The sequence below is a fragment of the Orycteropus afer genome, unplaced genomic scaffold (genome assembly GCF_000298275.1).
Source record: "Orycteropus afer afer isolate SDZICR_OR568_19922 unplaced genomic scaffold, OryAfe1.0 scaffold00065, whole genome shotgun sequence".
Classification (NCBI taxonomy): Eukaryota; Metazoa; Chordata; class Mammalia; order Tubulidentata; family Orycteropodidae; genus Orycteropus; species Orycteropus afer.
The window spans coordinates 10935403-10953808 of NW_006921652.1; the positions used below are offsets into that span (position 1 = coordinate 10935403).

At 36.6% G+C, this 18406-nt stretch overlaps 1 protein-coding gene across 1 annotated transcript in view; it reads left to right on the top strand.

Annotated features, from left to right (window-relative positions):
* ZNF638 (zinc finger protein 638) overlaps positions 1–18406 on the top strand; it is an 81862-nt gene that overhangs the window by 14468 nt on the left and 48988 nt on the right. The window contains exons 5-9 of the mRNA XM_042780839.1: positions 1024–1283; positions 6393–6527; positions 7728–7850; positions 14184–14242; positions 14461–14513. Coding sequence (XP_042636773.1) covers positions 1024–1283; positions 6393–6527; positions 7728–7850; positions 14184–14242; positions 14461–14513 — 630 coding nt within the window. The remainder of the gene's footprint in view (positions 1–1023; positions 1284–6392; positions 6528–7727; positions 7851–14183; positions 14243–14460; positions 14514–18406) is intronic.

Here is an 18406-nt window from a genome sequence, read left to right on the forward strand (position 1 = left end):
GTACTGTGCTGTGCTCTACTGTTTGCTAGTTGTCAGCATTTAGACATTCCCCAACCATACGTCCCTGCTTTCCTTGGCAAATAGAGCCTATTCTTGGGTCCCTAGAATCCGAATGAGAATGCTGTCACTTTAAAATCAAAATGACCACTGCTTTTAAACTTTGAAAATGGCTGCACCCTCTGTCACTTTAAATATCCAAAATTGCTGCTGCTTGTAAACATTTAAAATCTCTGTCCCTTTGGTCACTTTATATATCCAAAATGGCCACCACTTGTAAATGATCAAAATGGCTACATCCTCTGGCAGCTGAATGTCCACAGCTCAGGTTGTCTCCCTCCTTGGCTGTTTCCCTTCCTAGTCATAGGCCACCAGTGCAGTCATCCCTGCAGCCCTTGGTGACCAGGGCTGATTTTTAGGGCAGTTCTTAGGTCCTAACACCACTTGGAAATATTCAGGCTGTTGGTCCTATGAGAGTAGCTGACAGTCCACTGCTCTGGCTGTCTCTGTACTCACTGTTTTCATTCCGGTTTTTTCACTAGTTGTTGCCTAATCCACTTCTGTATACTTCCTTTCAAAGCTCAGGGCTCCAGGATTATTTTCTGTCTCTCTGTCAGTTGATCTCTCTTTTCTTTGTTGAAGAGGGTCTGTGGAGCCTGTCTGCCTATTATGCCATCTTACTGGAACTCCCTCCTTCTTTTAATTTTTAATATGCAAAGCATTGATAAATGTAACACAAGAAAAAAAGCTTTTTTGAATCCTCAATTTTTAAGAGGGTAAAGGGATCCTGAAACTGAAATAAAAGAGAAGATTATGAATTATAAGAATTCCATGTAAAATAGCCTTTCGAGTAAACAAAGACTAATAATTTTTCCTGTGTATATGATCCCTGCTTGGCATGAGAGTAATGCTTTGTGATAAACATTTGGGCATCTTGAGGGATTGTAATTATTTATTTTATAAGGTCATGAAATGGTTCCTATCTTAACTTCTTTTCCATTGAAGTTTTGTTTATATTCTTACTAGATAGAGAAAAACCATTAGATGATGCAGTACGATCTGGACATGGATCAGAAATGAGTAAAAAGAAGCATCTTGAAGCAGTTGATAAAGGACACTCACCAACGCAAAAGCCTAAAACTAGCAGTGGATCAAAACCATCAGTTAAATCTTCAGGCTCTACAAAGAGTGATTCTAGTACTCGTTATAAATCAAAAAATCCTGAAGATGGTAGCTTACCAGAATGTAAACATGTGACTGATAAAGCTGTTTCTCTCCAGCGTAAGGTCAGTAATTCTATAATTTGTTAATGCAAATATGCATACATTTGTTAATATGACGAAACAAAATTGATTGGATTTAATTTCTATTTTTCTAGTAAGTTTGGTGACTTGTTAAGTTACATTGATAGGAAATATTTCCCTTACGAATACAGTAAAAGTCTAGTAATTCAAAATCAGGAAGCCCTGGAATCTCAGTGATTTGGCATTTGATGTATCAAAAATGAGAGCAGTTTCATTGTGTTTGGCTTGCTACACAAGCAGGTTATTAAGATAGGTTTTGCTTTCTGATAAGTGAAGTGAATATAATCACTGGCAGCAAGTGAGTCTCTAGTAAGAATCAGTCCAAGCTGTTTTATACTTTCTGTGGTATTATATTGTTGTTGTTTTTTTTTTAAAAAGTATTTTCTATGTACAAGTCTGTTTTCTAGGCACATATGTATTGGTATATTTTTATTGTAACTTGCTGGTTACAAAATTGAAGTACTGTTTTATTGTATTGTTATTCTTGTGGGGTGCCATCAGGTTGGTTCCAACTCATAGTGATCCTGTATACAAGAGAATGAAACTGTTCCCCATCCTGCACCATCTTCACAATCGTCGTTGTGTTTGAGCTCATTGTAACTAGTGTGTCAGTCCATCTCATTGAAGGTCTTCCTCCTTTTTGCTGACTTTCTACTTGACCGTACATAATGTCCTTCTCCAGAAGCTGGTCCCTCCTCTGACGTGTCCAAAGTACACCATCCTTGCTTTAAGGAACATTCTGGCTGTACTTCTTACGTGACAGATTTGTTTGTTTTTCTGACAGTCCATGGTATGTTCAGTATTCTTCACCAACCTCATAATTCAAAGGCATAGTTCTTAGGTCTTTGAATAATATTGTCCAGCTTTTGCATTCATATAAGATGATTGAAAATACCATGGCTTGGGCATTGGTTTTATTGTGTATGTTAATCAAGCTGCTTCTACAGTATGATCCTTAGAAGAGAGGATGGCGAAACTTCATCTTGTGTGCTTTGAAAATATTATTAGGAGGAACCAGTCCCTAGAGAAGGGCATCATGCTTGGTAAAGTAGTAGTTCTTAGGTGCCATTGAATTGGTTTCAAGTCACAGTGACCTCATGTACATCAACACTGTCTGGTCCTGCACCATCCTCACAATCATTGCTGTGCATGATCCCATTGTTGCAGCTACTATGTCAGTCCTTCTATTGAGAATTTTCCTCTTTTTCACTGACCATCTACTTTACCAAGCATGATGTCATTTTCCAGGAACTGGGCCCTCCCTATAGCATGTCCAGAGTATGAGAAGTACTTCTAAGGAGTATTCTAGCTGTACTTTCTCTAAGACAAATTTATTCATTCTTCTGGTAGTCCATGTTATTTTCAGTATGCTTCACTACCAGGATTTAAATGTATCAATTCTTCAGTCTTCCTTATTCATTATCCAGCTTTTACATTCATATGAGGCTGGTGAAAATACCGGAACTTGGGTCAGACACACCTTAGTCTTCAAAGTAACATCTTTGCCTCTTTAAAGAGATCTTTTGCAGCAGATTTGCCGATTTGCCCAGTGCAATACAACATCAGATTTCTTGACTGCTGCTTCCATGGGTGTTGATTGTGGATCTAAGTAAAGTGTAATGTCTTATAGCGTCAGTCTTTTCTCCATTTATTGTGATGTTGCTTTTTGGTGCACTTGTGAGGATTTTGGTTTTCTTTCCGTTGAAGTGTGATCTATACTGAAGACTGTAGTCTTTGATCTTCATTAGTAACTGCTTCAGGCCTTCTTCACTCTCAGCAAGCAGGGTTGTGTCATCTGCGTATCACAGTTTATTAATCAGTGTTCCTCCAGTCCTGAGTGATGTTCTTCTTCATATAGTCCAACTTCTCGGATTATTTGCTCAGCATACAGATTGAATAAATATGGTGAAAGAATCCAGCCCTAACACAAACCTTTCCTGATTTTGAGCCATGTACTATCCCCTTGTTCTTTTTGAACGACAGCCTCTTTGTCTCTGTATTGGTTCCTCATGAGCAACAAATGAGTGTTCTGGAATTCCCATTCTTCATGATGCTGGCGTAATTATGATCCACACAGTCAAATGCCTTTGCATAGTCAGTAAAACACTGGTAAACATTTTTCAGTAGAGGGTTAGTGAAAAAAGAGAAAGACACTTTATGAGATGGATTGACACAATGGTTGCAGCTGTGGGGTCAAACATAGAAACAATTGGGAGGATAGTGCAGGACCAGGTAGTATGTAGTTTTGTTGTACATAGGGTCACTATGAGTCAGCACCAGCTTGATGACACCTAACGATAGTAGTTATATAATATATTCAAACATTTTGAGAATATGGTTAAAATAACTCCTTAACAGGCTAAATTACCAGAAGTTTAGTATATTTGTAATATTAAAAAGTGTTAAAGTATTTAGGTACATGTTTTCTGTATTGTCTACATACATTGGAGACTTTGAACAGCTAGTTTATTTCCCCGAAGAGCTTATATTTAAGGTAAACTAATCAACCTGTAATTACAAAATTTTAAAGAGAATTTGGAAGAAATGTTGACTGTGGGGAAGAATTTGAAGATAATGAATTTGTCTGATAAGATACTATCTAAAGATGGTTTCATTTTCTTTCCAAACTTTTGCACAGTTTCCGTAGAACTTTTTAAAGTTTTTGTTCCAGATTTTATTTTGTTGTTGAGAACATACATAGCAAATCATACAGCATTTCAACAGTTTCTACACATACCTTTTGGTGTCACTGATTATATTCTTCAAGTTGTATAACCATTCTTACCCTTCCTTTTTGAGATATCCCCACCTCCATAACATGAACTCACTGCCTGCTAAGTTTCCCATCTAATCTTGGGAGTTGATGTTGTCACTTTGATCCCATATAGATAGTTCTTAAAAGAACATAATGATCAAGACCGACCTTTTTTTTTTTTTTACTAGTTAAGGTAAACTGCTGGTTGGTTTTAAGAAAACTTTAGGGGATATTTTTGTTTTAAATTTTCAAGATTATCTCAGGATAATAGTTTCAAGGGTTGATCTATCTTCCAAGGTTCCAGAAAGTCTAAAAGTCAGTAAGAATTTGAAATTCTATTCTGGATTTTCCACCCTTTGGTCTGAATGGTTCTGTGAAATCTTTGATCAAATTATTCAATATTGGTAGCCAGCTACCATCCAGTTCTTCTGGTCTCACGGCCAATCAGGCAATTAGCCACATATTCTATATCTTCCTCCAGTTCCTGAATCTTCCTTTTTCCTCTGTTGCTCCAGGAGAATAGATACCAATTGTGCCTTGGATGGTCACTTACAAGCTTTGAAGTCTCCAGGTACTACATAGCGAACTAGGAGATAGAACAGAAGGACTAAACATGTTATTAGGCCAGTTAACTGGGATACCCCATGAGAACATGACCCTCAACCTCCAAACCAAGGAACCAAGTCCCATGAGGTGTTTAGTTATACGTAAGCAGCCCCAGCAGCTATTCTTTTTTATTGCTGTTGTAAAAACATCTGTTACATAGCTTTTGCCAACAACCTTCTTCAGGTGCACAACTTATTGACAGGAGTTACAGTAATTGGCTTTTTACCTGTACCATTAACAAAGCAGTTTTTCCATCACCACTAACCTCCCTTGTTATCCCTCACTTCCACCCCTGCCTGGTAAGGTGCTCTGGTGGCGTGGTGTCTAAGGCATTTGACTGCTAACTAGAAGGTTGGCAGTTCAAACCCACCAGCCACTCTGTGGAAAGAAGACTGGGCAGTGTACCTCCATAAAGATGACAGCCTTGGAAACCCAAAGGGAGTCGCTATGAGTCGGAATCGACTCAGTGGCAGTAAGTTTGGGGTTTTTTTTCCCATGCCTGGTCACCACTAATAAACTTTGGTCTCTATACATTTGCCTTTTCTCGTCTTATTTAAGTGAAGTTAGGGAGCTCTGGTGGCATAGTCGGTAAGGCATTTGGCTGTTAACCAGAGGGTTGTCAGTTCAAACCCACCAGCTGTTCCACAGGAGGAAGATGAGGCAATCTGCTTCCATAAAGATTTAGTCTTGGAAACCCAGCGGGGGTCGCTATGAGTTGGAATTGACTGCATAGTAGTGGATTTGGTTTCTTTAGTGAGATTACGCAATACTTGTCCTTTTGTGATTGTTCTGTTTTACTCAGCATAATATCTTCAAGCTTTGCTCATATTGTAGCATGTATCAAGATTTCATTTCTGTGTGTACCGTATTCTGTTTATCTGTTCATCTCTTGATGGGAATTTAGATTGTTTCCACCTTTTGGCTATTGTAAATAGTGCTGTAATGAGTACTGGTATACAATTCTGTTCTTGAGTCTCTACTTTCATATCTTTTGAGTATATACCTAGGAGTGGAATTCCTGCATAATGTGGTAGTTGTGTAGTATTTTGAGGAACTGCTATGCTGTTTTCCACCACAGTTGTACCATTTTCCATTTCCATCAGCAATGGATAAGGATTTTATAAAAGTTTGTATTCAGTTTTAATGTAGATGGTATATAAAGGTTGGCAATTTGAAACTACCTGGCAATGCTATGAAAGAAAGGCCTGCCAACTACTTCTGTAAAGATTACAGAAAAGAAAACCCTATGGAGCAGTTCTACTCTATAAGACGTAGGGTTGCCATATGTTAGGGCCCAATTCAACAGCATCTAAGAGCAACATATGTTAATGTTAAAATGATACACCTATCTAGGATATCAATTTCAGTTATTAAAATACAGAGCAAATAAATCTGTCATCTTGACTTCATTACCTGATAAGCTACACAGGTTCATTAAATACTTTTTAATGACTTTAGAGTATTGCATAAGAATTAATCATTACAATATGCTTATTAATAAAATAGGGTGTACAAGATCATCTTTGATTAGTTACCTTTGAACTATTTACCACTGTTGGATGTGAATAGTTAACATCGAAGTATATTTCTTTTCACTTATTTAAAATTAGATTTTTTTTTAATTGTGCTAAAATATTTAGAAAAGATCTTTTAAAAGACTGTAATTAGTGGTACAGATATTGTTGGGAATTGTTATTATTTTAAATTTTTTTCTTCTATCCCAAATATAGGTGCGGAAAGACCAGTCTTTAGTTGTTGTTGTATCTGAGTTACCAGAGGATGGCTGTACTGAAGAAGATATTAGAAAAGTATTTCAACCATTAGGAAAAGTTAATGACGTACTGATTGTTCCATATAGAAGGGAGGTAAGTCAAGCAACCTATTCTTAAATTGCAGTAAACTCATTATTTTAGTGATTTTTAAACGTAACTGTTGGATCTCGCAGCTGATTTAGCACATATAATTGTTTATTGAGAATTAATGTAAATGTTTGGATTCAAATGAAAAAAATTTTATGATACTATTTTATACTCTTTAAAACAAAGGTTTGGGCACTTTTTCTGTAAAGGACCAGATAGTAGCAACTACTCAACTGTACCATTGTAGTGTGAAAGTTACTGAAGATGATACATAGAGAGGAACATGTGTAGATTTGTCCCCCTGAAACTTTATTTACAAAAACAGGTGACAAAACAGTTTGCCAACCCCTATTTAGAAAATCAGTTAGCTTATATGATTACAAGTTATTTCATTTGTACAGTAAGTATTTATTTGCTTGTGGGTTGTATTCCTGTAACTTATGTCATAAGTCCATGAGCATGAATTTATGAGATAAGAGAACATAGTGGAAGTTTTCTTCTTTGTTCTAAGAAGTCTAAAAAATTTTGGACTTTAAGCAAGGTAGGCTAGGATCCTGCCTACACTAAGCAAAGCACGAATTTATGAGATAAGAGAACATAGTGATAATTTCTTCGTTGTTGTAAGAAGTCTAAAAAATTTTGGACTTTAAGCAAGGTAGGCTAGGGTCCTGCCTTTTTGTTGTTTCCTTAGTGCTGCCTTCCCTTTCCTCTTCCTCCATGAGTTTGCCCTGGAACTCTGTGTCCCTCTTACATAGGTAATAATAGAGAAAATCTAAACATACGCAAGATTAAAGGTCCATTTCATGTGTGATTATATCTTAAACATCAAATTTCATTTTAACAAAACCAAACAAACAAAAAAACAAACTCAGTGCCATCGAATCAATTCTCATTCATGGCTGACCACTTTTGGGTTTCCGAGGTGATAGATCTTTATGGAAGTAGATTGCCCAGTCGTCCTTTTGTGGAGTGGCTGGTGAGTTTGAACCACCAACTTTCTGGTTAGCAGTCAGATGCCTTAGGCAGTGCACCACCAGAGTTCCTAACACAACAAAAAGAAAGGGCTTGAGGTACATAGTCAGCATTCCACAATGAAGTGTTAAGTCCATTTAAATACATATAGAATGTTTTTGTTTTTTTAAAATGCAAAGGATTTGAAAGGTAAATTTTGAAGTGAAAAGTGAATAAATTTGTTACTTATTTTAGGCTTACTTGGAAATGGAATTTAAAGATTCAGTTACTGCAATTTTCAAGCACATAGAAAAAACACCTCTTGTGATAAAAGGAAAACGTGTGAAAATAAGTGTTCCAGCAAAGAAGAAATCACAGGTAAACTGGATTAAGATTATAGGTAATTTATTGTTATTGATGATTAGTTTAACTTTTGTTGATGAGTATACCTTAGTAAAGTGGACAAAGCATAAATGTGTATAGCTCAACAAATCATATGTATAAATGCAAATACACAGAAATTAAAACACACACGGCATTAAATGGCAAGCAGCAGACTTGGAAAAAATACTTATATAGCTGTTGCTATTGTTAATTCCAGCTCAAAGTAACCCTATAGGACAGAGTAGATCTACGCCATGGGGTTTCCAAGCTATAAATCTATGGAAGCATACTGCCTCATGTTTCTCCCACGAAGTCCCTGGTGGGTTTGAACTGCCGACCTTTCAGTTAATAGCTCATGCTTAACCACTGCACCATCAGGCCTCCTTATTTGTCACATATCGTAAAAATTAGTAAACATCTGTGTAACTGCTACCTGGATAACAAAATAGAAAATTGATAGCATCCTGAAGCCTCTTATATGCTTATTCCTAATCTTTATGCCCTTCATTCTCCCAGTACATAGCCTCTCCTTGGATTTCTAATACCATAGTTGTTATCTAATCACATAATATAAATAGTATGTATTCTCTTAGGCCTTTGCTTCCTTAGCGGTATTATGTTTATGACTTTAGTCTTTCTAGATAACTTTGTACATATTAGCTTATATGTGCATGACATGTATGAGATTGATTTTTTGATATGATTGTTAGTTGCAGTTGAATTGCCTCTGAGTCATGGTGACCTTATGCATAACAAAATGAAACATTGCCTAGTCTTTTGCCATCTTCATGCTGTTTGATATGTTTGAGCCCATTGATTAAAATTGATAAGCTCCAATAATTGTTGCTTTACAGATGTGTATTCTTTATTTGTATTTTTATTTGCATGTTTTTAAATTTTCATTTTTTAGTAAGTAATTTGATTTGGAGGTCTAACCATGTTAGTACATAAAGGTTTTCCTCATTCTTTTTAACTTTGTGTGGTATTTGTATGAATATACTACAGTTTATTTTACCAGTTCCTTATTGATTGACATTTAGCTTATCTATAGATATTACCAGATTCCCAGGTAGCAATAGTAATTTATACTCTGGCAATTTATGAAAATACATTATCATCAACATTTTAATAATTTTAGTCTTAAAAATCTAGTATATAAAAAACAGTATATGTAGTTTTAATTTGTGTTTTCTTGACTTTGGTGAACTCCAGAATCTTTATATAAATCTTTATATAGTCGTTTCTGTGGTTTAAATGAGGTATCTATGTCATGTCCCGTTTTTCTATTGGATTATTTGTTCTTTATGAAAAATACATTTTTAGGTGTTATTTTAGATACTAATTTTGTGTTGTGTATGAGAAGTGACCTTTCAGAAACATCTCTGGGTAGGTTCAAACTGCCAGTCTTTCAGCTAGTATCAAAAACAAACTCAGTGCCATTGAGTCAGATCTGACTCATAGCGACCCCTCCTTGGGTTTCCAAGGCAGTATCACTATGGAAGTAGACTGCCCAATCTTCCTTCTGAGGAGTAGCTGGTGGGTTTGAACTGCCAGCCTTCTGCTTAGCAGTCATATGCGTTAGGCACTAGTCTAGTGCTAAATCATTTGTGCCACACAGGACTCCTTGAAAACCATGTGGAGCAGTCCTACTCTGTACAGATGGGGTCACTGAGTTAAAATAGACTCCATGCCTCATCATAATAGATCCAATCTTAATGATAGAGCAGAGCTTTTGGGACCTCCATTTCCTGACGTGGCATAACTCAAAAGGAGAAGAAACTGCTAAATCCATTAATAATCAGAACATGGAATGTACAAAATATGAATCTAGGAAAATTGGAAGTTGTTGAAAATGAAATGGAATGCATAAAGATTGATATCCTAGGCATTAGTGAGCTGAAACGGACTGGTTTGAGCCAGTTTTAATCAGACAATCATGTGATCTACTATGCTGGGATTGACAATTTGAAGAGGAATGGCATAGCTTTCATCATCACAGAGAATGTTTCAAGATCTGTCTTGAAGTACAGTGCTGTCAGTGATAGGATAATATCCATACATCTACAAGGATGACCAGTTTAGTATTTGAATATTATTCAAATTTACGCACCAACCACCAAAGCCGAAGATGAGGAAATTGAAGATTTTTACAAATTTCTGCAGTCTGAAATTGACCAAACATACAGTCAAGATGTGCTGATTATCACTGGTGATTGGAATGCAAAAGTTGAAAACAAAGAAGAATCACTGGTAGTTGGAAAATTTGGCCTTGGTAGTAGAAATAACGCTGGAGATTGCATGATAGAATTTTGCAAGATCAACGACTTACTCATTACAAATACCTTTTTTCAACAACACAAACGGTGGTATACATGTGGACTTTGCCAGATGCAGGACACGGGAATCATGACTACATCTGTGGCAAGAGGAGATGGAAAAGCTCAATGTCTTCAGCCAAAACCAGGCCAGGAGTTGATTGTAGAACAGACCATCAACTGCTCATATGCAAGTTCAACTTGAAATTGAAGACAGAACAAGTCCATGAGAGCCAAAATATGACCTTGAATATATCCCTCCTGAATTTAGAAACCATCTCAAGAGTAGATTTGATGCATTGAACACCAGTGACTGAAAACCACAGGAACTGTGGGATGACATAAAGAACATCATCCGTAAAGAAAGGAAGAGGTCATTAAAAAGACAGTAAGGAAGAAAAGACCAAAATGGGTATCAGAAAAGACTGAAACTTGCCCTTGAGCAGAGAGTAGATAAAGCAAATGAAAGAAGTGACCAGATAAAAGAGCTAAACAGAAGATTTCAAGGAACAGACAAGAAGACAAAGTCAATTATAATGATACGTGCAAAGACCTGGAGTTAGAAAACCGAAAGGGAAGAACATGCTCAGCATTTCCCAAGCTAAAAGCACTGAAAAACAATTTAAGCCTCGAGTTGCAATATTGTAAGATTCTATGGACAAAATATTGAATGATGCAGGAAACATTAAAAGAAGATGGAAGGAATACACAGAGTCACTCTACCAAAAAGAACTGGTCGATGTTCATGCATTTCAGGAGGTGGCATATGCTCAGAACCAGTGGTACTGAAGCAGGAAAAGATGTTGAGGCTGCACTGAAGGAAGTAGCGAAGAACAGGCTCCAGGAGTTGACAGAATACCCATTGAGATGTTTCAACAAACGGATGCTGCACTGGAGGCACTCACTCGGCTATGCCAAGATATTTGGAAGACGGATACTTCACCAACTGACTGGAAGAGATCTGTAGTTGTACCCATTCCAAAGAAAGGTGATCCCACAGAATGTGGAAATAACCGAACAATATCATTACTGTCACGCAAATGTTACTGAAGATTATTCAAAAAATGGTTGCAGTAGTATATTAACAGAGAATTTCCCGAAATACAAGGTAGATTCAGAAGAGGATGGAGAATGAGGGATATCATTGCTGTTGTCACATGAGTCTTGACTCAAAGCAAAGAATACCAGAAGGATGTTTACTTGTGTTTTATTGACTATGCAAAGGCATTTTATTGTGTGGGTGATAACAAATTATGGATATCATTGTCTCATGAGGCACTTATACATAGACCAGGAGGCTGTCGTTTGAACAGAACAAGGGGACACTGCATGTAAAATCAAGAAGGGAGTGCATCAGTGTTGTATCATTTCATCATACTTATTCAGTCTGTATGCTGAGCAAATAATCTGAGAAGATGAACTATATGAAGGAGATTGTGGTGTCAGTATTGAAGGAAGACTTCATTAACAACCTGTGATATGCTGACGGCAGAACTTTGCTGAAAATGAGGGTGACTTCAGGCACTTACTGATGAAGATTGAAGACTACAGTCTGCAGTATGGATTACACTTCAGTATAAACAAAAACCCTTATAGCTGGACCAATAAGCAGCATCACAATAAGTGGACAAAAGATTGAAGTTGTCAAGTACTTCATATTACTTGGTTCGACAGTCAGCGCCAACTGAAGCAGCAGTCAGGATATCAGACATAGAGCATTTGGCAAATCTGCTGCAAAAAGACCTCTTTTAAGTGCTGAAAAGCTCAGATACCTCCTTGAAGACTAAGGTGCATCTGACACAAGCCATGATATTTTCAGTCACCTCATAAGCATGTGAGAGCTGGACAATGAGTAGGAATGACTGAAGAAAAGCCAATGCTTTTGAGTTGTGGTGTGGGCGAAGAATGCTGAAAGTACCATGGACTGCTAAAAGAACTAACAAATCTGTCCTAGAAGAAGTGCAGCCGGAATGCTCCTTGGAAGTGAGAACGGCCAGACTTGGTCTCCCTTAACCTTGGTCATGTTGTAAGAATGGGCCATTCCCTGGAGAAGAGTATCATGCTTGGTAAAGGAGAGGGTCAATGAAAAAGGATTGACACAGTGGCTGCACCAATGGGTTCAGTTATAGCAGGGATCATGGAGCTGGCACAGGACCAGGCAGTGTTTTCATTCTGCTGTACATAGGTTGCTGGGAGTCAGAGTTGACTTGACAGCACCTGACAACAACATGGCCACTAACAGCAACAATATGTGAGAAGTATATTCCTTTAGTCTTTTGCTTGTCATTTAATATATTTTGTGGTAACAGACATGTAGGAAGTTTTTAATATTGTACCCCAATTTTTGGTGTTTTCTTCTCATACTTTTTGCTTTTTTTTTTTTCACTTACATAGCCTTCCAAAATATTACACTTACCAAAATGAAAAATTCGAGGAAATGGAGAAATTATAAATTGAGTAGCAATGAGAGTGAAACCACTTATACATAAAATCTAAATCATTGTTCTATAAAATAAGTTAATTGCAGAATATATTACTTAAAATTTTAATAATAATTTTGGTTTAAAATACACTGCCAAAAACTGAAATGTAGTGAAGGAATAGGCCTGAATTTTCAACTTACACAGAGGAAATTAACAATTACAAATTTCTTTTACAATTTAAGGTAATCACTAGTAGAGTAAAAATAAGAGGGTGGATATCCTTTAAATCATTAGGTAGTGTAGGTGGTTTAAGTAAAATCCCATAAATTGCCTCCTGCCCCCAGTAAAAAGGGATGGATACTCTAAAAGGACAGAGAATGTAAAATAAGATGAGAACACTTAGTGATGAAAGTCAGATTGGTTTAACTTTATTTAGTGTCTACTACTTACTGTGGAGCTCTGGTAGCATAGTGCTAAGGCACTTGACTGCTAACCAGAAGGCTGGCGGTTCAAACCCACCAGCCACTTCTTGGAAGGAAGATGGGGCAATCTACTTCCGTAGTGATACTGCCTCGAAAACCCAAGGAGGGGTCGCTGTGAGTCGGGACCAACTTGATGGCACGTAACAACAACAACTTGCTGAACACTACTTTATACCCTGGGAATAGAGAACTGAATAAAACCAAAAGTCTTTGTTGTCACAGAGTTTAATTTCAAGGGCTAGAAGAGAAAAAAATCACAAATAAATGTATCTGTGTCTGTGTGTGTACATACACACACACACACGTTTGTTGGCAGCAGGTGTTACAGGAAAAGACATGAAGGAAGGGCAATAGAAGTACTCTTACTGGAGAAAAGAAACTGCAGCTCTCAGTAAGGTAGCTGGAGAAGGTCTTATCGACATGGTAGTGTTTGAGACATGAACTGTTGGAGGGAGTAAGCCATGCTATGGGTCAAGAGCTGTCCAGACAGAAGGAAAAGCAGCTGCAAAACTGAGATACAAAAGATCCTTAAGATTTAGATAGAAGACTATAGGAAGAAAGGCATAGTGGTTGAGGGGTAGAGAGTGGGTGGAGCATGTGTTTTAAACTCTTAGAGGCCAGTTTAAGCATTGATGTTTTTCCTGAGAGTGATAGAAGGTTTTGAGTCTAGGAGTGGCAAGATTAATCTGGTTTTCTGCTGAGAATACATTGGGCATAGGTGAAGTAGCAAGGACAGAAGCAAAAGAGGACCATGAGGAGGCTGTTAAAATAATCAAAGCAAACAATGGTAGTAGATTGGGCCAAGGTGTTAGCATTATACATCTGAAATGATAGACATAGGCATGTTAGAAATGATACTCTTCAAAGGTATTTAATGATAAAATATGGACGAGTGGTAAATGGCAAGATGTAAAATAGCTAAAAATTGAAGAAAATACTCTATTTCTGTATAAATAGAAGATGATAGGCATTTATTTATACTTTTATGGTCAGAGATTTTAGATATTTTTGTTGGCTTCCGTATTCTTCTCTGTATTTTCTAATTGCTTTTTATAATTGGAGAAAATAAAACTAAGTTTTTTTATTCAAAATATTATTCCTTCATAGAATAAAGAGTTGAAGAAAAAGACTTCTGATTCAAAGAAAACATCTGCATCTACTGTAAAGTAAGTGATTCCAGATTTTGTATGTAGGAATAAAAATACATATGAAATAGGAAACTTTAGTATTTAAGCTATTTTGAATGCTTTATCACTTAATAGTTTAAATGGGGCGTTTTTTCAAATGATTTGGGTTAATCTTTTTTAGATTAAGCATTACATTTTTATAAATGCATAGAATGTAGAATTTCTAAGTCGGTGCTCATTTTTTTTCTTCTAAATAGAAAAGATACAGATGCTTCAAAAGCTGTTGAAACTATGAGTTCTACTTCCACTGGTAAGTTGTCACTTTACATATTACTCTAGAGGAATGCATATATATATATATATATATATATATTTTACATTTTTTAAAAATTACAATAAATGCATATTTACCATAATTATTCTTTATGTGTACAAATCAGTGTACATTAGTTATATTTATCAGATTGTTCAGCTATTACATGGTCTGTTTACAGATTTTTTTATCACCCTTAATGGAAGCTAAGTGTCTTCTATGTAGTGTATCCCCCTTTTCCCCTCCTTCATTCCCACCCCTGATAACCACTAATAAACTTTTGTTTCTATACAGTTACCTGTCTTACATATTATTTAAATGGGATCATACGGTATTTGTCCTTTTGTGGCTGACTTATTCCACTCAGCATAATGTTTTCAAGATTCATGCCTGTTGTAACATGTATCAGGGTTTCATTTCTCTTTATGGCTCAGTAATATTCCATTGTATGTACGTACCACATTTTGTTTATTCTTTCACTGGTGAATGAACATTTACGTTGTTTCTACCTTTTGGCTGTTGTAAGTAGTGCTGCCCCGTACATTGGTGTACAAGTATGTTTTTGTGTTCTTGCTTTCAGTTCTTTTGGGTGTATACCTAGAAGTAGAATTTCTGGGTCTTACAGTAATTCTATGGTTAACTTTTTGAGGAACTGCCAAGCTGTTTTCCACAGTGGTTGTACCATTTCACAATCCCATCAACAAGGTTGAAAATTCCAATTTCTTCTCATCCTCTCCAGCACTTGCTGTGTTTTCATCTTTTAATCACAGTTATGTTAGTGTGTGTTCTGGTTACCTAGTGCCACTCTGACAAGAATATACCGCAAATGTGATGGCTTTTTAGCAAACAGGAGTTTATCCTCTTACAATTTGGAGGCTTTAAGTCCAAGTTCAAAGTGGTAGGCTAGGTAAAAGCCCCTCAGCCATGGGCTTCAGCTCTGCCTCCAGCTTCGACCCACTGGAGCTAGAGGCTTTTCTTCACTCAGACAGCTGCTGGCTGCTGAGGCTGCTAAGCCCAAGGCTGACTAGTAAAAAGGCACAGTCCCAATGTTACCAAAACACACGGCAGGCCATTAATTCAAGTCCATTATAAGTCCTCAGGTTGGTAGAGCATGGTAGGCAGAACAATGACACGGCTATATGCAGGGTCCAGGCATGTAATAAGCTGGAGACTATTCCCCAAGGCTTCTGCTTATATACAGGAAGGAGGCCACATTCCCTAAGGCAGCTACTCAGCTGCTTCCAGTAGATTCCACCATAGAGTTGATGACCAGTCTCATCATGGGAAATAATACATCCAGCTGCCCAGGTACTCAACCAGGCCCAGCCAAGTTGACACGCAAACGGAACTACCACAGTGGGTGTGAAGTGATATGTCATTGTGGTTTTGTTTTGCATCTGATGGTTAATTATGTTGATCATTTTTTCATGTGCTTATTCGTCATTTGTATTTCTTCTTTAGTGAAATGTATATCAAATGAGTATATCTTACTAGTTTACTACAAATAGAAACTTAACTGAAATTTGGTACTAGAAAGATACTATTTATTATGTTTTAATAGAAAAGACTTAAATTATACTCTTTTATAGGCACTTGTAATCAGATGGTTAGTATTTGATACTGTGTAATTATGGAATTTCTTCTGGAATAAATATATTTATTCCAGAAGAGTAGTGGGATAAAATACGTAGCATTTTACAGCATTTTTCAATGTATTTAAGCTAGTTTTGTAACATTTCTCAACCCTTCCTAATAAATCCACAAGACAAAACATTAAAAGAAAAGTATGTTAATCCTGCTTATTGTCCTTTGATTTTACATGTCAGTAGAGAGGCAGAAGTAAGCAAAAAAGACTAAACAGAAATAGATACTGTCACACTTGTGTTCCAAAACTTGCTTCTTTACATTCAAAAGATACTTCAAGTCTTTATTCTGCATCTGAATAAATGGATTTTTGTACAGTTTTAATGAACTGGGTTATCAGCTTTCTCAGTCCATTTATGATTGGCAAAGTAGAGAGAATGAAGTGGTTACCCAAACCTAACACTCCTAAGACTAAGAATATACAGTATAATAGTGAAGAACAAGACAGAAAAGCTAGAATAGATATAAAAATTCAGAAAGTTAAGTTTTGTATGTTCTGTTATAGAAAGGCATGTATGTAGTATTTTGGATTTATATTTAGAAAAGGTTAAGAGTTTAGGTATTAAAGTGTAATACTCAGGTGACTTTAGAATTGGGTTATATAGAATACCTTATTTGCTCATAATATTTTTGGGGGGTTACATACTGAAGTTATTGGAAATTAGTAGAAGTATCTCTACTTGAAATAAAAGAGCTCTGATGGTGCAGTGGTTAAAGTGTTTGGCTAATTAAAAATTCCTTGGTTTGAACTCACCATTTACTCCATGCGAAAAAAATAGTCTGCTTCTGTAAAGATTTGTAGCCTTGGAAACCCTATGGTTCTACTCTGTCCTGTAGGGTTGCTAATGAGTCAGAATTGAGTCTGACTGGATTTAGCTATGGATGACTTCTGGAGGGAAGTAAATTTTGACTGTGATTTTAAATTAGATGATAAATATGAGAAGATTACTTCAGCTGGGGAAAGGACATTGTGAAAAACAAAAATTGAGAAATCACAGAAAGCTTTGAAGGGTTTGCATTTGATTCCATTAACATCATTTCTTGGGGAATGCAACCAGTATCATGGAACCCTTTATTAAGAGAAATAAAAAAGAAAGGCAGGTCTGGTGATCTACTTCCAAAACCAGCTATTGAAAAAACCTAATGGAACACAGCTGTCTGTGACACTCCTAGCATCGCCATCAGTTGTACTCAGCTTGACAGCAGCAATTTGTTACTGTTTTCCTGGAAATGTGGAGGTTTTTTTTAGAAATTTAAATAACTGAATTTATTTTTGGAAACCATGAATTTCATTTAATCTGTGCAAGTGGCCGCTTCAGTCTTGAAGCAAATCAGAAGAGGACCTGTTAATCATGGAGAGCCTACAGAATCTAGCTTCAGCCATCTTCAGATGCAGAGAACCACCGTTGAACTTGCCAAAGAACATCATGTAAACCAAATCTGCCTGCCCTAAAATCTGTTGTAGAGAAGATACTGAATTTCATAGTGCCTAAAGCACTTAACCGCTCACCAGAAGGCTGGCGGTTCAAACCCACCAGCCACTCCTCGGAAGGAAGGTTGGGCAATCCTACTTTCGTAGTGATACTGCCTCGGAAACCCAAGGAGGGGTCGCTATGAGTCGGGGTCGACTCGACGGCAAACAACAACAACAACAAAGCCTTTGAACTGCTAATACATATTTTATAATACTGATCATTTAGGAAGTCAGGATTAAGCAATATAATGTTACAAATACAATTTTTGTTTGGTAAATTCTTCAGAATTAAATGTGTGACCTGCCCTGGATTGTTAAAATTTATTATAAACTGTCTGGACTTAAAAATGCACTTAATAAATCATATCCAGACCCTCCAAAACACAGCATTTCCCAAAATACTTTGTGTGATAGAGTAATTGCTGGGAGATGTTTTGAGGTAGATAAAGCTTGAGGTATTTGTAACTTCCTTATTTAAAAGAAAAACACACAAAACATAAGTTCTATGTAAAATAAGCCCTTTCAACTTTCTAAATTGGCTATGGTACACCGTATTTTTGTATATAATACTAGGAAGAATTGAAACTACCAGACAATAAGGAGTATTGTTTAAGATTTTCATTTAAATTGGATAAATTAGAGAGATTGAACAATCTTATTGAGAGAACTAGATGTGATTCATTTTTTTTTTTTTTTTTTAATTAGGATTTGGGTGAAGATTTACAGAGTAAATTCACTTTTCATACAGCAGTTCACATATACTTTGTCTCAT